General features: G+C 39.2%; 1 protein-coding gene across 6 annotated transcripts in view; it reads right to left on the bottom strand.

Moving 5' to 3' along the window:
* Nucleotides 1–18525, bottom strand: part of LOC137876349 (neurexin-2-like) — a 109646-nt gene that overhangs the window by 21151 nt on the left and 69970 nt on the right. Inside the window, exon 1 of one of the 6 annotated variants that reach the window (XM_068715842.1) lies at nucleotides 10784–12570. The exons of the other annotated variants lie outside the window; for them this stretch is intronic. Within the exon in view, the coding sequence (XP_068571943.1) occupies nucleotides 10784–11126 (343 nt within the window). The 5' untranslated portion in view covers nucleotides 11127–12570. Of the gene's footprint in view, nucleotides 1–10783; nucleotides 12571–18525 lie in introns of those variants that run through there. 6 annotated transcript variants of the gene reach the window in all.

Here is an 18525-nt window from a genome sequence, read left to right as displayed (position 1 = left end):
GATACTCAGGAGACTCAAATCTTGTGAACTTTTTGTATCCAATTTTGGTTGCCTCAAACCCGGTCTTGATAAATCATTACACACATCACATTCGGCAATGCAGTGAGTAAAAATGTAACTATTAGAAAACTGGATCATTTTGATTGACGTTGACAAGCAGCTTACAAAAAACAGCACACATGAATATATAACATGTGAAATGTTGTGCAAAGTGGACAACCAATTAATATGTGAACAAATTAGACACACTTTTCAGTTATGTCGCATGAAATGTAAGACATCTCATATTAATATGCGTTGACCTCATATGAGATGGATGATGGAGATGGGAAAGATTCCCATATCAACAATTTGTAAACGTCATTAAGACCGTTGTATGAATACAGAGTTGGTTGTGAGGATTAAAATACTGTGCATTCACAATACAACACAGCATACCCAATAAATTTGGGTTTAACACCTGAATCTCTCAAATTGATGGTCTCTGGCTAATATGAGTCGTCCATTTTAGATTTTCAGGGGCATCCGTGTTAGTAAGTGCCGTATCGGATATATCGGAGCTTTCAGAAAAATCAGAGTCTCTGTCAGACACCACAGTAACTCTGATATAAAATGAACGTGGCACAAATTCAAATATCGGCTACATGTGTTTTTTAACATGAGAAACCAAGAATTGCGTGGATTCTTTATTGTAACACTGTTGGCAACTAAGAAAATGATTTCTTCCAATCTAAAGATAAAGGTTTTCCCTTGTCAAAGAAATGCCCCGCGACAAACAGCTAATGAACATGAGAACGGCAGTGTTTTGCACACTGCTGTGGGAATATGAGCAAAGACAAAGTCACAGGGTGAATAAGAGGAAACACGCACCCTTGTAATCGGCATCATGAATTATGGAATACTAATGCACCTGCAGGAAGCGTCTGTCTATAGACAGCGGTAACTCCTGCATTAGTCATGACGTTAAAGCATTTCATTACTTTCTACCTCCTTCTTTTGACTCCTGCTATCTCGTCTCTTCTCTCTGTGGCAGACCTGCATCAAACAAAGCAGGCAGTAAATCAGTCTTGTTAAGATTGTACTATAAACATCACACTTCTCTCCCTTGAAGCAGCTCCACTCTCTCTCTGCCGACTATCTCACGGGAGCGCTCTGCTCGTCTCTCATGGCCACACAATGCATCTGTGCTCGTATAATAGGGCTCCTTTGGAGTTTCTCAACTGCAGTGTGCTGTAAATCACATCATCATTAGTTGGGAAACCTGATAATTAATTATCCTGTACACATTGTTAGTCTCTTGGTGCCTTCCATATCATTAATGAATATTATATAGGTGTTGCGATAGCAAACTCAAGGCCAAAATTAAATTGTTAGCATATTAAAGCCATTTTGTTGGTTTAATACAGTGCATAAGTCAATAGAATCGTAAGTCATATAATAAATCTGCTTTTTACAAGCATTGTGATGGTGTAAATGATTGGCTGTCGTTTCATAAAAGATCTCTACACAACAAATGTAATACTATGGATTATTTGTTTGTGCCAAGATGCATACTACCCACTCAAACATCCTGTCCTTTCCATTTGTGCTCTTAGCCAGCTGAATACGCAAGAGACGAGGCAACATGCTAAAAGGACTTGCACAAAACACTGAGACGCTGGTGATAACAATTTAGATGTGAAAAGCCTTAACACGCTCCTTGAGCTTCCTGTCGTAGAGAATCGGACAATGCATGTGGCATCAGTGAGAAGAGAGTATTAGCTCTTATAATACTACGAATCATTACTTTTAGAGGCTAAAAAAGAATCATGACTCATGATTATATCAGCTGTAACATTATAAACACAAAGCAGTGGAACAAACAGTTAATTACTTATACCCCTATAGAGGGGTTAAAGGAGATGTGCTATGTGGGGCGACTCTTTTGTTTTGGTAGGGGGTCCCCCCGGAATTTGTTTTTATAAACAAGCTCCATTTTGATGCATTTGAATGCACTCTGGCACATTTTTACATTCAAGATACATGTCTTAATCGTTGAAAATTTGAAATATGTACCACAAAAACTGTTGTTTACTTTCCATTTTACTCATTAACTGTGATGTTAAAATATAGTTATTAGTAATGAGTAAAAACAGAGAGAGTTGGAAAGGCAGTTATTAAATGTATTTAAGTTAATAGTGGAATGTAACTGAGCGCATTTACTTAAGTACTGTGCTTAAGTAGGCTACAGTTTTGCGGTATTTATACTTAAGTATTTTAATTTTAAGCTACTTTATATTATACTTTATACTTCTACTCCACAACAATTAAGTAGTAAATATTGTACTTTTGTTTAACTCAATTTATATTCATATTTAATATATCATTTTAGCTACTTTGCAGATTCAGATTATTAAAACGAAATCGCCTGAAAATAAGAATCGTGTTTTAGTTAGTTTGAAATCAGCCGTTTATATCTACATACAGAGAGGGAACTCTTCGCGTAACCCGCTGCCATGTTTCTACAGAAGCCCAAAATGGACAAACCAAACACTGGCTCTAGATAAGCCCATTCATGTTTTTACGTCTTTGCGACGGCCCCATTGCTCTTCTGCATGCTTAGCACACAGGAGAAGTTTCAGTTGGATGCAATCTGCCACCTCACTGCTAGAGGGCTCTAAATACTATGCACTGCATGTTTAAGTTGAGGTCTAAGTACTTCTTCCACAACTGTCTGTTAACATAAGTTTATTGCAAAATTAAAAGGGTTTACTTTCACTCACAGGCACAACATTTTCAGATACAGTTTATGTAGAGTAGGCCTAGAGCGGCCATTATCTGCTGCTGTTCGTCTCTCTCTCTTCAATGTAAAATTATTTATTTACGGATTCAGTTGGTTTTGGTGCAACTCTGTAATATCAACATAGGTTAACTTCTTAGCCTTCCTTCTCTTTCAGAAAAAATAGATAAATATTGATATGTTTTTTTTTACACCTGGAATTCTACGCTCTGCAATTTCTCCAATACTCTTCCTGCTGTATGTCACTAGTGACGTGACCCTGCATATTTTGACGGTTGGTTTTGTTAAGCAGACTATCGCACATTCACACACATTATGTTTTCTGTCGAGCTTTACAGCATTTAAAGTTACAGTATATTAAGGATTCAAAACATTCAGGGCTTAGAAGAGCAAATGCCCAACTGCCAGGGCCGAGCGCGGGACAGCCCCTGCTCTTATTGCATTTTAACCACAATTTCTGGTGATTATAAACCACATTAGCGATATATATATATATCTATATATATATAGATATATATATATATCTATATATATATATATATCTATATATATGTGAATGCAACTACAGTTGTATATGGACAAGGTTTTTCACGTCAAAAACATTTCTGCTACATGGCCTCCTTATGGTAAAATGACGAAAGTGTTGTATGTGTATGTATGCTGTGGAGGCATTAGACAAAGATAGTTCAACAAAGGCACATTACTGAAAAAACAAAACTGATTGATTTAGAACATGAACTCACATATATCTCTAAATTGTGATCAGTTTTGCAGAGATGGAGAGTTATGGAGAGATATTAAGTTTGAATTTGTCGTCTGACTTATGGCAGCTGAGGCACACTTATTCCATGGTCTATTAAATACAGCTCAGTTAAATGATGAAAATGAATGGTGCAGTCTGAAGCCTGACAGAGAGGACATACGGTTTTCAAGTTAAAATATGATGTTCAAGTTAGAAAGTGGCATCACATACTTAGTACAGCGAACACAGAGTTTGGGAATCAAATCAATTGAATTTGATCAATTAAAAGCCACCCTGAAAATCTTGTGAATCCTAAATAACAGCAGATGCAGCTGGCGCATGCAGACTTTTACTGCATTATGCCTGAATTGCTGGCTCTGCTCTGATCAGCAAGATGTATCCAGACTGTCAGTTCTCAAATTGAACGTCTGCGGCTCAGAGCGCATCAAACGACCCTCTTCTTCAATAATAATGTTAAGGTCTTCTCCCACTCAACCTTCAGATGATTTGGGTCATGGGGAAATTTAACTAAATGCAGTTCCGAAATACTGCATTAATGCTTCTCCTTTTGCAAAAGTCACAAAGACATTTCCCTTAAATGCACCTACATATCTTTTATTTTCTACAGATCAGCTTTTCAGATTTATGTCTATTTATTTTTTATACAATTATTACTGAAATATTTTTAAAGTTGAGTCAATTGTCTTTGCAAAAATGAGTTGGGCTTTTCTTATATTCTCATCTGCAACTATTAGCACAACAGATGGGATTCAGAGCATAAGCAGCAAACAACTATATGTGTCTTGTAATCCAAGCTTCACTGTGCTTTGTTTACATAGCCGGGCCAGCCGTGCGTGCATGTTAGTTCATGTTACTGCATGTTAGTGCATGTTACTGCATGTTAGTGCATGTGAGACGCTGTGCCCCACTGGCTAGTTAAGCCGCCGCTCTGCACTGCGCTCATCCGTCAGTCATAGCTGATAATGTCCCCACCCTCAGCGTAGTTGTGTAAGAGAAGTGCAGTGCCCAACTTCTGGTGACAAGTAAACACTGTTAGCTTTGTCAGCACTGTTGCCCTGTTTGTGCTGATAGCACCATTAGCTGTGAATAATCGTCTCAGCCGTCTTAATGTTGAGAGTTTTGTGTGGAGGCAATAACGTTACCACAGTTTCACAAGCGTGTCGGAGAACTGAGAGCTACGGTGGCCTCCAGGTAACGTAAAAACACGAAAGGCTCTCGCTAGAGCTAGCGCTAGTAGAAACATGATGGTGTAATGAAGAGGACCCTCTCCCTATGCAGATATAGACGGCTCCTTCTGAGCTTACAAAAACATAACTATTCTTAGTTTCAGGGGATTATACACAAATGAAAATATAGTTATGGATTTTTAATTAAATTTCTGCAAATAGATCCGACGAAATGCCACACACTGTACCTTTAAAGTTATAATCTTTAAGATTTGCATGAAATCAAACCCCATTTTTGATAATATAAATGGTTGTTTTTTCTGCAATAGTCATTTAATGTATATTATATTGAGGGATTATAATTGCAGCATGTAATCCATCTTAATTTTATGTCATTGATATCAACCTAAACATTTACTACTCCCTGATTGCCAAATCAAAGCTGTATTAAATGGGAACTCGAAAGATTTTACGCTTCAAACTCTGTTTACATTTCTTGGGAAGTACTACAACAGATGTAAAAAAGGTTGTATAATGGCCTTTGTAGCTCCTGAGGGGGCTGTGCTAAATGTGATGAATTAAACGTCAGTTGGGGCTGAAGACAACAAGTTTAAAAGGGAAAAAAGGGGGGTTGTGAATTTATAAGTGAGAGTACCTCTGTAGCTCATTTCGGTTAACGGCTACATTAGCTGCTACTACACGCCTTAATCCCTGACCAAATTATTGGTGACCGAGTTGCACTGTGAGTAATGCAGGCACCAGGTTTTGAAAAGGAAGATGAATGCGTGGAAAAGGAAATGCGGCATTCATTTTCATATTTGAAAAAAATGTTGTTCATCATGAGTCTGACAATGTTAATTAAAGGAGTGCAATGCTAAAATGGTAAATTCTTTTAAGCTACTGCAAACTGAATATTTACAACAACTGCTGTTTTAAACAAAAGCATTTAACTAGCAAGACACAGGGTGGCTTTTATTGAGAAGCAACCAACTGCAATTATCAATAAAAAATGACTCAAGAAACAAACAATGTGAGTTTGATTGACTGGTCTGTAAACAGATACACCCCTTGTTCTTCTGTATTTCTGAAAAGGTATCTGCTCAAAGAGTGTTTGCTGTTGTGTTAAACTGCACTTCTTATTATCATGGTAACCACAGGTGTCGCCAGGTAAACTTAACTTTAATATTTACGAGAACAAGGAACTTAATACTCAATAAGGAATACAAATTTTTAGATCCTGAAATATACATGTGATATTGTGCAGTGATAGGCACCTCTATATCGCTTATATTCTGGAAACAAAGCAATAAGCATGATGTTTTTTTGCATCCTGACTGAACAAAATTATAACAAGAGATCATTTTCTTGAAAACTTTGAGAACTTCAATACCCTCAAATACAAGCGGACAGACGCACAATCCTCAGACCTAAATTATGTCTTTAAATGCTATGAGGTTTCCTAAAAATAAGTTTGCAGCAGGTACAGTCATTGTTGATGGAGCACTTCTGCTGTGCTGTTTACAAACCATTTATACATTCTACTCTTGGCTCTCTTCTGCACTCAGAAACAGCAAGATGTTTTAGCATTTAACGGGATCCCACAACACAACAAAACTTTGTGAAAATTAGGTTATAATCTTAGTGGAAGGTTCTCTGTTGCAGCCCCACTTCATGACATTATCTGGTTAAATAGATTCAATTTTACATAAAGAAAAACTTACTACCTACTGTAGCTTTGCTACATTTTCATAAAATGGGGAGCAATTCGATTACTGTCTTCCCTCACAGTAATAGAGCCACTATCTTTATATCAAGATGTCAGACATGGAAGCAGGGGCTTACAATAACATAATAATATACAATAATATAATGGAACAGCAATTTACTCTATAATACACTGAAAAAAACATGACCTGAAAACAGGATTCTTTAAATAGACCACTATCAATGTCCTTACTGTGCTGGTGTCCATGTATTCTTCATGCAATAAACCTCATTTACAAGCACGTTTACAAGACAATGTAGGTCTCTTACCACCCCCCATCTCTGCACAAATACTGTGGGCGACTGTGGGCTAATTAAAGTGTTAATGTTGATGGAATTACCTTCAAAATCTCACTAGTGGTGAGCACTTCCTTTTGGTTTGCTATGGCCTTGTTGAGTACTTTTATAATACATCGGGGGGACATTTTTCTGCTTTATTTTGATATGTATGATACTTTTGTAGTTTTACTGAAGTAACATTTCTTATTGAAGTATTTCAACAATGTGGTAATGGTACTTTTACTTGAGTAGAAGCATTTCTTTTGTTTGTCGGTTTATCTTTGATCTATTACAGCAAATGTGTTCTCTTCAGTTCACATTCTCCTGTTTGTTCTGCTTTGCTGCAGATCTAGAGCAGAGCAGTGGTGACCTTGCTTTCTGATTTCTGCTCTTACACGTGCATGCCGTTCTTTGCCTTGTCAACTTTTTTCACCCTCAACGTGTTGGCAAGAACTCAAAATGACAAGTCAACACATATGTATTTGTTTACAGAACAGCAATGAAGGTGAGGATAATATAATACCAGCTATACGATTCACAAGCAGCAGCTGAACATACATACAAGCAGTGGGAGAGAATTTCTGTTCAGGTTCATTGCTTGTGTGTGCGTATGTATGATTGTACTTTTATGTGGACGTGTATGTGTGTGTATGATGGCCTGCCTCACTATCTTAATGTAATATGTGACCTAGAGGGAATTGTGAAGCCTCTCCGATAGACCTTTTGATGACCCTGTCCCTTTTGCTTTCCCTTTCTGCAGCTCCAAAAAATACTGGAGTGAGACACTGAGACAAGCATTTCTTTTCACACTTGAAGCAATGATCTAAGGATAACATGCTTTTTGTGAAATGAATATTGAATTGAAAAAAATACATCATCAGTGGACGAAGCCCACTGATTCATTTCCTCCACTTGAGACATCTCTCTGGAAGTATTAGCTGCGATTTGACTTGCATCAGCCAGACGGTTGTAACACCAACATGGGGGCCCTGGAGAATGAAGTGCAGCAGATTTTCACTGAGTGTGTTGAACATGCGGGTGTGATGAGGGGTCAGCTACAGAGCAATTTTTCCTGCATTCCAGTTGAGAGCATACAAGGTCTTTGGCACCGAGGCTCATAATCTTGGCTAGCTCTCTTGTAGCGTAGTGGTTATGGGGTTAAAAAAAACCCACTGCTTTGAAACAACATTGCATTTAAGAAGCATGTCCACAACTAGAGGATGGTTACACAAAGTAAAAAAAAAAATATCTTGGCACTGCAGGGTCGGAAAATGATCTGAGGAAGACAGTAAGCATGTTAGTTACATAACATGTCTCAAGTTGGGATTTGGCTTCCCCTGATATGAGAAATACTTCAGTGTTAACATTCTTAATAAAGTCATTTTAATATCTAGTTCACTCTTGTAGGGTATTTTGTTTGGCACATGGAAACATCATTTCTTATTCATAACAACCCAGATACAATGCCCAAACTGAGTAGACCAAAATTCACTGAAAACATCCTGCAGATGTTTGTGATTAGGGTGACCTCGGATGAGGAGTTTAACTGGGCAGTTCAGAGCAAACAGAAAGCGTAGAAAAAGTAATTTGAATTATCTTGATGTTTGTTGCTACTGTAGCAACTCTTCCATCAAAATGTCAAAATAGCTCAAATAATTTTGAGCTACAATTAATGTCTCAGAATGCTGAAATTCAGACTGGGGTCTTTTTCATCTGATTTTTCAGAAATCCTATAAAGTGTTTTATGTCATTATGTTGAAGTAAAAAACAAAAAGTCTACTTTGCTAAATTCTCATCTTCCAAAGGCCACTGAGACAAGTGTATTGTACTTGGAGGGGTTAAGTTGACATTTTAAAGGTGCATCAGTAATTATTGAAGATATGCATTTGCATTGACATTTTTTTTGTAAAAAATAAAGGGCTACAACAATGATTTTAATTATTGCTTAATTTGCGGATTATTATCTGAATTGGTTAATTGTTTAATCTATTACATGCCCATTTCAGTTCCCCAGAATTCAAGATGATTTCTTCAAATAGCTTGTCTGGTCTTAATAATAGTCCAAAACCCAAAGAGATTATGCTAACAATTATATAAAAAGTTATGCTTACAATTATATAAAATAAAGAAAATGAGCAAATCTACACAATGGAGAAGCCTTAACCAGAGAGTGGTTGGCATTTTGGCTACTTCAACAAATAATAAATTGAAATGGTTGCTGATTAATTTCCTGGCAGTTGACTAATCAATTAATGAACTAATCACTGCAGTTCCAACGACTTGGCATTCTTTCACATCTTGAATACCTCTGATGAAGTACTAATGCACTGCTGACTGATCTTGCTATTTCATTTGGTGCTTCTTGCTGTTCTATGACCTGGATGACTTTTTATGGACACACTCAGATAATTTTATGCTCATTATTTCAACCAGTCTTTCTGTGTAAAAGCGTGCCATATCCTGCTACCAGTATAGTGTAATAATATGTGCCATAACCTGTGTTTAGGATGAGGAGAGTGAGGCATTGCAGCAGGGTAGGTGGCCTATAAATAACCGTAGCCCAGGGGCCTCCAGAAGTCTTTGGCTAGCTTCGACACACACACCCACACGCACACACGCACACGCACGCACACACACACACACACACACACACACACACACACACACACACGATATATTAAAGCAAGTGTCCAAAAATGATAGATTAGTTGACATAATTCTGGTAATTGTGGCATGAATTCAAAGTTTGATTTATTATCTAAATGGTTTATCATTCTGTGATAACGGCTACATAGCATTGTGCCAATTAATGTTAACTACTCTGCGTATGCATTCTACACATTGGATTATGGCACTATGGACATGACTTGTGAAATGTAAATACTGTCTGTATCATTTATGTTGCAGTAAATTGAATTTCTTGCTCTGAAGCACCTACTTCAGAACAACCTACAGTACAAAATCTACAATAGAGGTAATTGAAAATTTATCAGTGAGTTCTTTGAAGTGGTTTTTATAGGCCTGTTTGATCACAGGCTGTACTGTGCTTGTAAAAGCCTGGTCCAGAATGATATGGCTATAATAGCTCCAATGTAATTCATCACATTTTTAGCCCTTTTGCAACTGACAAAACTGCTGCAGTGAAAAAGACACTCCAAATCCATCGGGCCTCTTTTTATAGGACATAAAAGTGAGTCTTTGGAAAGAAATTTCAAAGTGCAAATATAAGGGAGCAATGACTTTGGTGTCAGCTCTTTGAAGGATCCAATTCAACTAGCGTGGCCCGTCTGATGTAGATTATTGAGGATAGGTCACTTTTTTAATTATATATTTTTATAATTATACAATCCATATCCCTAGGTTGTAATTGCACAATGTAGAACAGCTTATCAAGGCATATTTTATATGAAGTTGGAAAAATAGTTGCTATAAATCCTGTGATCATTGTTCCATAAGTTAAGCACCCAAGAAAACCAAAGAGATCGTCTCTATTTCATTGCTCACTCTTGTAAATATTTTGGCTTTACGATTGTTGTGACGCGCCACTAATTACAGTGTACTGTAGCAATCACCTTTGACACAAAACCATCTCCGTTTATGCCTCTTAAATAAACAGGAATCTCATGGAAAAAGATTTAAAAAAAGATTTGCAATGATAATTCATCACACTATCGATGTACATTTGCAAAATAACAAATACAGCTCTACGGATGCTGTAGCCTCTTGAAAAGAAACACGGAAACAGGGCAACCACTACTGATGCTTATGGCTAGATAAAGGGGTTTAATGATGCACAGAGGCTGCAGCAAATCCAGAGTTAGTGAAGGATCCATTATCCCACTTTATGTCACAAGAGAGCCACCAATGGTGGCACAGATATATCGGATCAGATAAACCCTTTTTACCTGTAAAATGCCACATATATGTCAGATAGCAAAAGCATGCTCAAATCTAACTCTTATAATCAGAACAACAGGATACATTAGTGAGGCAGCAAACAGCAAGTTGAGAATGTTGGAGGGAAATTCTTACCATGGCCCCCTCTGGTAAGAAAAGGCATCCTGTTGATGGCAATAGGAACGGTGCCATGCTTATTGTGAAAATGGTGGACATGGTGCGTGGTGCTGAGACTAGAAGACACACGTGCTGTTCCAGTCTGGATGGGGAGTAGAGTTAGCAGGGCAAACCAGAAGGCTAGTCTTGAACAATAACTTAGGCCCATACCTAGGCTACTGCATGACCAGCTGCTCCCCTGTCCGAGCACAGGGGTGGCTGCAAAGAGTCTACCCATGTATATCAGATCCTCATGGGCCCAGGACAGACAACTTAGCCAAGCTTTGGTCTCTGGCAGTTCAACTTGAAGACCACAGGGCATCTCAGTGACAATCTGGGCCCATTTCTTACATAATCCCTTGGTTTGGTCAATAAACGAAAAATATCCTTTGAATTTGTGACAAAAATAACCAAAAAATAGATTTCTAGAAAGCAGTCAAAATCCAGTTAATGTTCTTGTGGAAGAAAAGGAATAGCAAGCAACTTATCTATTTTTGGTTAACATTTTGCCATGATGAGATGTCTACTGCACAGAAAATACATTGGAAACCATCCCAAAGCACGTTCTTCAAAAAGTGAGCCGAGTGTATCCAAAATGCAAAAAAAGATACACATCCAAATAAAGAATGGAGATGAATCCACCTGTGATTTCAAAAAGGCATGTTGCTCAACCATGATATTTAGGCATGAAAAGTGGCAGGACAGAGCTTCATGTGACAAGAATTCTGATAAGAGTCTCCATCGCCCACAGGTAGAGCTTTAGGGCAGCTGAGCCTGCCCACTAAGAAGAGCGCCCCTCCACCGCAGTAGAAGACATAACACGCTTCCGTGGGAAACTGGATCATTTCATTAAGCAAAAAGGACAAGGAGATAAAAATATGCGCAAGTGAAGATGCAGCGATGAAGGGTGATGCAGGAACCAGCGCTTTTGTTCCCCTTTAGCCAGGGAAAGGCAGGAGAACAGAGATAGGGAGGGGGAGAGACAGGGAGAGGGAGAGAGAAAGAGAGAGAGAGAGAGAGAGAGAGAGAGAGAGAGAGAGAGAGAGAGAGAAGGAGGGGTAGAGAGGGAGCAGTATCTGCAGCAGCGCGGTAAAAGAGAAATTCCAGAAAATAAATAAATAATTTCTCAGTAGCTCCTCATTCACTCTCTCACAGACGCAGCAAATCCAGCGGACGATATACCTTTGGTGTGGCACAGATCCACACACGAGTGTTTCTATTTCAAACGCACGTATGATCCTTTCCTCGCGCTCCACCTGCTCAGTCTCATGCAGTAAAGACTACTGCTGCATTCCCCTCACTGCTGCTCCTTTTTTTCCTTTCTCCTCTCCCGTTACCTCGTCCAGATCTGCCTCTGACTGAGAGACAGTTAACGTGACTGCTGCATGTGTCTGTCTCTGGAGGAGGGAAGGTGATTCTTCTCAGATGAGATGGCTTGGATGGCAGACACTGAGATGCTGCCTTGGACTGCTGCAGCAAAAATTATGCTAATTAAAAAGAACCGTCGTATCATAATGAATCCGGGATGGGTGAAATTCCGGGACAGTCTGGACCCCAGCAATAACAAACCTTGGCTTGGAGTTGTGCTCTAATGAATGCAAGATAAAGGAGCTCTTCTGAAGGCATACTGTAGTCAGAGGCTCTGATCCAGCGAGGCACAGCATGTGCCTGTGTGTGTGTGTGTGTTTGTGTGCGTGTGTGTGCGTCTGAGAAAGAGAGTCTGTGAGCAAATGAGTGAGGCGGGGGGAGAGAAAGGATGGGTGAGCGATAGCAGAAGGGAGGGAGAGAGAGGAAGAGACAGCGAAAGAGAAAACAGGCAGCCACGGCGCCAACACACAGGGAAATAGTGAGGCAAGAAAATGGGCTGTGTGAATAAATACATGCTACAGATTCACAGCGCACTGGCTCGCAGGTCCTGGCAGTAACACGTAGGAATCATACTGCAGAGGAGGAGCCTGATTTAGGTGAGCTGTCAGAGCTGTTACAGAATGAACACAAGGGTATTGGTATGGACGTGCTCCTAACATAAAGACTCAAGAGATATAATGATAGGAACACAAATACCTGTCAAAATGATATAATGCAGCTCACTGCATTAGGCTGAGGAAGCTATAGGCTACAGTGTGTTATCCATTTTCAAGAAAATTAAAATCTGGCATCCAAAGCCCTTGTTTTCCCAGCGTTGCATTGCACACCTTTGCTGTTCTAACACTACAAATCAATTTGTTCCTCTGCCTGACGTGTTCACCTCATATCTGTATACAAGTCACCCTTCTGTTAGAGAGCTCATGCTGCTTAACCATGCAGAACTTATTCCTAGCTATGACTGATCGGAGTTCAGAGGTATTCTGACAGTTTCGGAGCTGCTTGTGTTTTTTGGGTGGGGAAATATGATGGCATGATGGATTTGGAGTATATTGACACTTGAGAGGATGAACACACTATAGGAAACAGGGAGACAACGTGGGAGAGGGATTGCATGTAGAGGGGATGGGAGAAACAAAGAGGGAGAGAGATTGCAGGGGGCAGAAGCACAGCGAGAGGAAGGGAGACTGCAGCGATATCAGCTAAATCGCGGTCGATAGAGATATCAGCTGGGATTGCCTAGTCGGTTGAAAGGACACGCATGGAAACAGGAGGACAGAGGCAAGCCATGCAGCACCACCTCTCATAGTGACAAGAAGGCAACGCAGGCCATTACTCAAGCAGGGGAGGGGGGTGGGGCGCGTGGGGGAGCGAGGCTGATTGAACCAAAAGAACAGAGGAGGGGTGAGTGCATAACAATCTGGAATGGCAAGTGCCCTTACAGCATGTAGACATTCATCTGCTGGTATTATGAACATAAATAAATTGAAACAAGCAGTGCATTTTTCCTTCGCATCTGTCCAACATGAGTCACAGGGATATTTAAATACTTAATATGTTTTCTCTTCTATATGTTGCTCAGTACATCTTAACGATGGAAAAGCACATGCCAGCTTACTAATACAGACAATACCGATGATGCAGAGCACTTTCTGGCTGTAACATGTAGATGCATTTACAGTAATGACTATTTGGTGTGGAGAGGCAATGACAAGCCTTGAGAATAATCCACTGACAGCGTAAAAGTCAGTTTTACTTCTACTGTCAAAGCTTCAGCCAGTTTTATGCAGCTTACATAAGGGCAGTCATGACAAGAAAAGTACTAGAAATGATCTCTAACTCACACACAATCATGTCCAAACAAAACCAGTATTTAATTCCCAGCAACTGGGAAGGGACTGGGTACGAGAAGCTGGTGTGGGATGATTTATAGCCAGTGATTTGGACTGCCAGGCTCTCCAGCATGTGAGCATCTTCCTAGGCAGCGATGATATCTTGGTGTGAGCTGTCTAGAATGAAAGGCTTGCATTAATCAATTTACGTGCTTGAGGGTTGCTCAACATGATGAAAGCAATGCTATCTGGACAACAAGAAGGGGGAGGCTGGCTGATTGTAACCTTGTGTTGTCCTTGGTTATTTAATAAGTTGAGCATCCCATGCAGCGCTTCCTATTAACACACACCTAGACAATTCTCATAGGATACACATCAAATACACATTTGATGTGTGATGATATAGTTGTTGATAAGCTTTATTTTTTAATGGAATTGCTATTGACTTCTCCTGGATTTTGAAAATCTCATATAGCCGCGACTTCTGCGGTTCCAGTCCAACAAACCTGTCCTTTGATTTTTTACATTTTCCTACAGGCTATTTTGAACCTATTCCACCACTCAGAGCAGTTATGCATTTGCATAATCAAATTATTATGCATGTATGGAATAATGTATATTTTAGAAACCATGAACCGAAAATGTTTCAATCCCTTTGTAGAAAAAGTCAAAGGGCCTGAAAACGACATGATGTGAGAAGACGTCTGCAGCGTTTTAAAGACTAAAGAAACCTAAATGTGTGCTGTGTGTTCTCAGGAGGATTCGTGAGAGGAGATTTTTCACAGACATCCAGTCTCGCCCTAGGGGGTAAAGTAGCAGGATTAATCATAGCACTTTCAGATTAATTACTCATAATGCGAGCATCCTCTGAAAGGCATGGCCTGCAGTTGTGATGTTTGGTTGATTTCATTAGGCTAAAAACGACAACACCTAAAATAAGCCTGGCTTAGACGGTGTAAGGGAAGGAGAGAGGATGACAAATATGAAGGCACTGAAACGCGCAGTGGCTCCACCGACAGGCAGCAGTATATGTATTAACGGAAAGGCTGGCAGAATCCGATCAGATAATGATGTAGCAGAACAGAAACAGAACTTCTCTCTTATTTCATATTATCATTATTATTATTATGCAGAGCTGACAACTATTGTAAACTCACAGAGATTTCAGATTTCTTAAGGAGGTCAGCCACATAAACAAAAGGTTTAGAGTTCAGTGGTTTAAGGAGGGCCTCTGGATGCTCAACTCACACAGAATTTTCTCCTCCAGATTCACACCTCGATTAAGCATGGTATTTTCTTCTTGCCTTGGCAGACTGTGTGCACTCTACACTGAAAAGACACTGCATTTGACAGTAGGTTGCATATTGTTGGCTGCACAAGGCGCTGTCAAAAATAGATTCCATTTGCTTGTTTAGTTGAGCTTACTAGCCTCAGCATGTCCCCTGGAAAGGAAGAACAGCAGCGCTGCATACAATGCGGTGAAACCCCCACCAACAAGAGGGAAAGGGTAGCGCTGTCTTGAATTTGAACAATCACAATTACTAAATGTTCTGTGCTTTGGATTGATGCAAAAGACAAGAGTGCCAGATGAGCCACTTGAACAGTCTACCTCCCGGTCTAACTGTGACATTCAAAAGTAATACCTGATCCAGGACCTGAGAGGGAAGTGGGCCATCGCCACAGAAGACAATACCATTTTTGCTTAGCTGAGGTGTTCTCCCCTCTTCACTCTGGAGTCTCATTTTGATGATGAGCCTGAAAAGGCATCAGCAGGATAGTTGGCCATAGAGGAAGCCCTGTCTTTGTTGTTGGCTTGCTTTAATCTACTTCTCTTGCTCATTATTTCAACATTAAAGAAAGCGCCAGCAGAAATGCGTAATGGATTTTACTGTTGCTATGACTGCAAACTGTAATGGACATTTGTGGCAACAACTTAACCTCCTTAAAATGTTGAGAATGATGATACTTTATGCTGGACTCTAGTTATCTAGCTTTGCAAAACAGCCTCTCTATAATCATTATTACATCAAACATTTGGGCATTGCAGAATAATATATGCCAGGAAAGAAATAGCCTATCTGTTTTGCATATTTTGGATTTTCTATAGGGATTGTATTTTTGTTTGCCTTTGAGTATACATCCTCTTCAACCAGAACATTCACTTCATTTTGACTCTGTTTGGTGAGAAATTGGGCACAGAGTTCTTGTCTTTTCCTTTTTAATGCCTTTCTAGTGGTCTTTTCCTAGCAAGTTACTACACAATGATTCGTCATACATTAATGATTTCCCTCATGAATGATTATGCTTGATATCCTCAGACTACAGATTTCAGGAATCAGTAGGTCAGCAATCTCTGTGAAAAGCTGTGCTGTCATCTTATCTTAAACTTGCTTGATGATGCCATAAATCAGTTTTGTATCAAAGCCATTGGATCTTTCTCCAGGCCCCTATTGTGGATAACAAATTGTTTTCGTTTGCCATGCCTGATTACATGAAAGTTAAACAAAAATGTACATCCATTTAATTAACTTATCAATATGTTAGCAGCATATCTAAAATATACTGAAAGTTGGAAAGTTAGTCCATGGACAAATGCACAATGTTTGGTTGCAGATCTGTACATGCACTCCGTTTAATTGTTCCAGCAAAATTCAAGGAGAGACTTAAGAATACATCTAAATGCTGTTGACTTGGTTGTCAGTGTTTTAACAACAATCAACCTAGTTCACTACTAGTATTATCCTATTTTGTATCTCTACTTTTGGATTGTATAATTTTATTGTTTTTGCTTCTTGTGTCTGTTTATAAATACCTTTTAAACCTTTTTACCTTATGAAAGGTGTTTTGTAAATACAGTTTATTGTTATTATTTATTATTTTTATCACCGTCATTACTGCATTTGGTCACTGGAGGAGCACAGTGAGAAACATTAAACATCTCTCACGTCTTTCTCACTAACATTCAAACCTCGTCCTGAGTCTGGGATTGCTCCTTCTTTCAAGCATTCAATATCCCCTAAATGAATAACTCAATAGTTTACCATAAAATTAGCAGATAAATAGAGATCTAGACACACTTTGTCATTTTGCATCTTCACTGATATCATTACAATTGTAATTTTTTCCATCCATCAAATGTGACGCATTGGATTGTGAGTAGAAAGTAGTGTGCGTGCAGGGATAGACACAACAAAAACATCACATTGAGAAATCATAAACTTGAATAAAGTCCCAGAGGGTAAATGTAGTGCAATAGGTAGTTTATGTGTGATGTTGAACACAGCCCATGGTGCGTTCCAATATTAATTTGCAATGCAGTTCCTGTGAATTAATGATCATCGAGTGAGTTAGTCTTTAAACCTGATAGCTGAGAGGTAATGTGAACTATAGATCTCACCAACGGTGCTCCCTAAAAACACTCTAGCAACCACACATACCACCATAGCAACCAGCCTGCAGCCTTTGCAGAGGTCAGTGCTGCACGTTTAACCTGTTTCACTGTTTATTCACTGTTTATTTACTGTGTCTGTGTATTTAGGGTGAGGGATGGGTTTAGAGTGCGGATCCTGATCCATGGTAAACTCTCCATGGATCCGTGGTGTGAAAATCTTTGGTAATTGACTGTTACATGTCATAGTCACACTTTTGCTCTTTTTTCAAGCGGATGATAGAGACGACAAAAATATCTAACAGCATTCTAAACAAACAACAATAGTGCCCACTGTGTAATGAGGACTGTATATAGATCAAATCAAAAGAGAAATGAATACATACATATGTCATTAGTATAAGTATCTGCATTACAGTTGCATATCTTGAAAAACGTAAAAGGGACAGTGTGTTACTTCGCTATAGGATCCTTAGTGAGCAGATCTCGATTCACTGAACACTGAGGAAAGTGAGTGAACAATCTATCAAAATGAATGAGGAGCAAAGAAGGAAATGTAAAGGCTTTCTTTTGCTGAGCATGCAGAGACTGGTGCTTTGTAGTACAATGACCAGAGAGTGAGCCAGGAATAGAGAGGAGGCGAAGGAAAAGGGTAGACAGAGAGAAATACAAAGGCAAGAAATGAGGAGTTTGTTTGTGTGTGCGAGGCACATAGGAACAGAGAGATCACCAGTGCATTTGCAAAGCATATATATCAAATGCAACAAAAAAAAGGATCCTGCCTACATACAGTATTACTCTAGCTTATGCATATGCAGATACAGTTAGTGAGGTTGCAAGTCCTAGATGAGGGAGCACTATTGCACACAGTCTAATAATGGACCAGCTGACAAAACACATTAACTTCCTACTGACCCATGATTGCTGAGAAACTGGTCTTTTTTGTGTTGGTCTTTTTGTTTTATAATCATAATAAATAAGGGGTAACATTAGCCCAAATTGCCGCATAATGTCTTTGGGTGGGTTAGTCTTTACACAAGCACATTAAGTTTACTTGTAATGAAGTGCGCTGTATAAATAAAATTGCCTTGCCTTGGATTTGCTGAAATTAACATAAATAGAATTATTTTTAAGTC

This window comes from Cebidichthys violaceus, unplaced genomic scaffold (assembly GCF_023349555.1).
Source record: "Cebidichthys violaceus isolate CVI_PGR_0920_01 unplaced genomic scaffold, fCebVio1.0.p SCAF_20, whole genome shotgun sequence".
Classification (NCBI taxonomy): Eukaryota; Metazoa; Chordata; class Actinopteri; order Perciformes; family Stichaeidae; genus Cebidichthys; species Cebidichthys violaceus.
The sequence above is the reverse complement of the archived record's forward strand: the minus strand, read 5'-3'. Positions and strand labels throughout refer to the sequence as shown.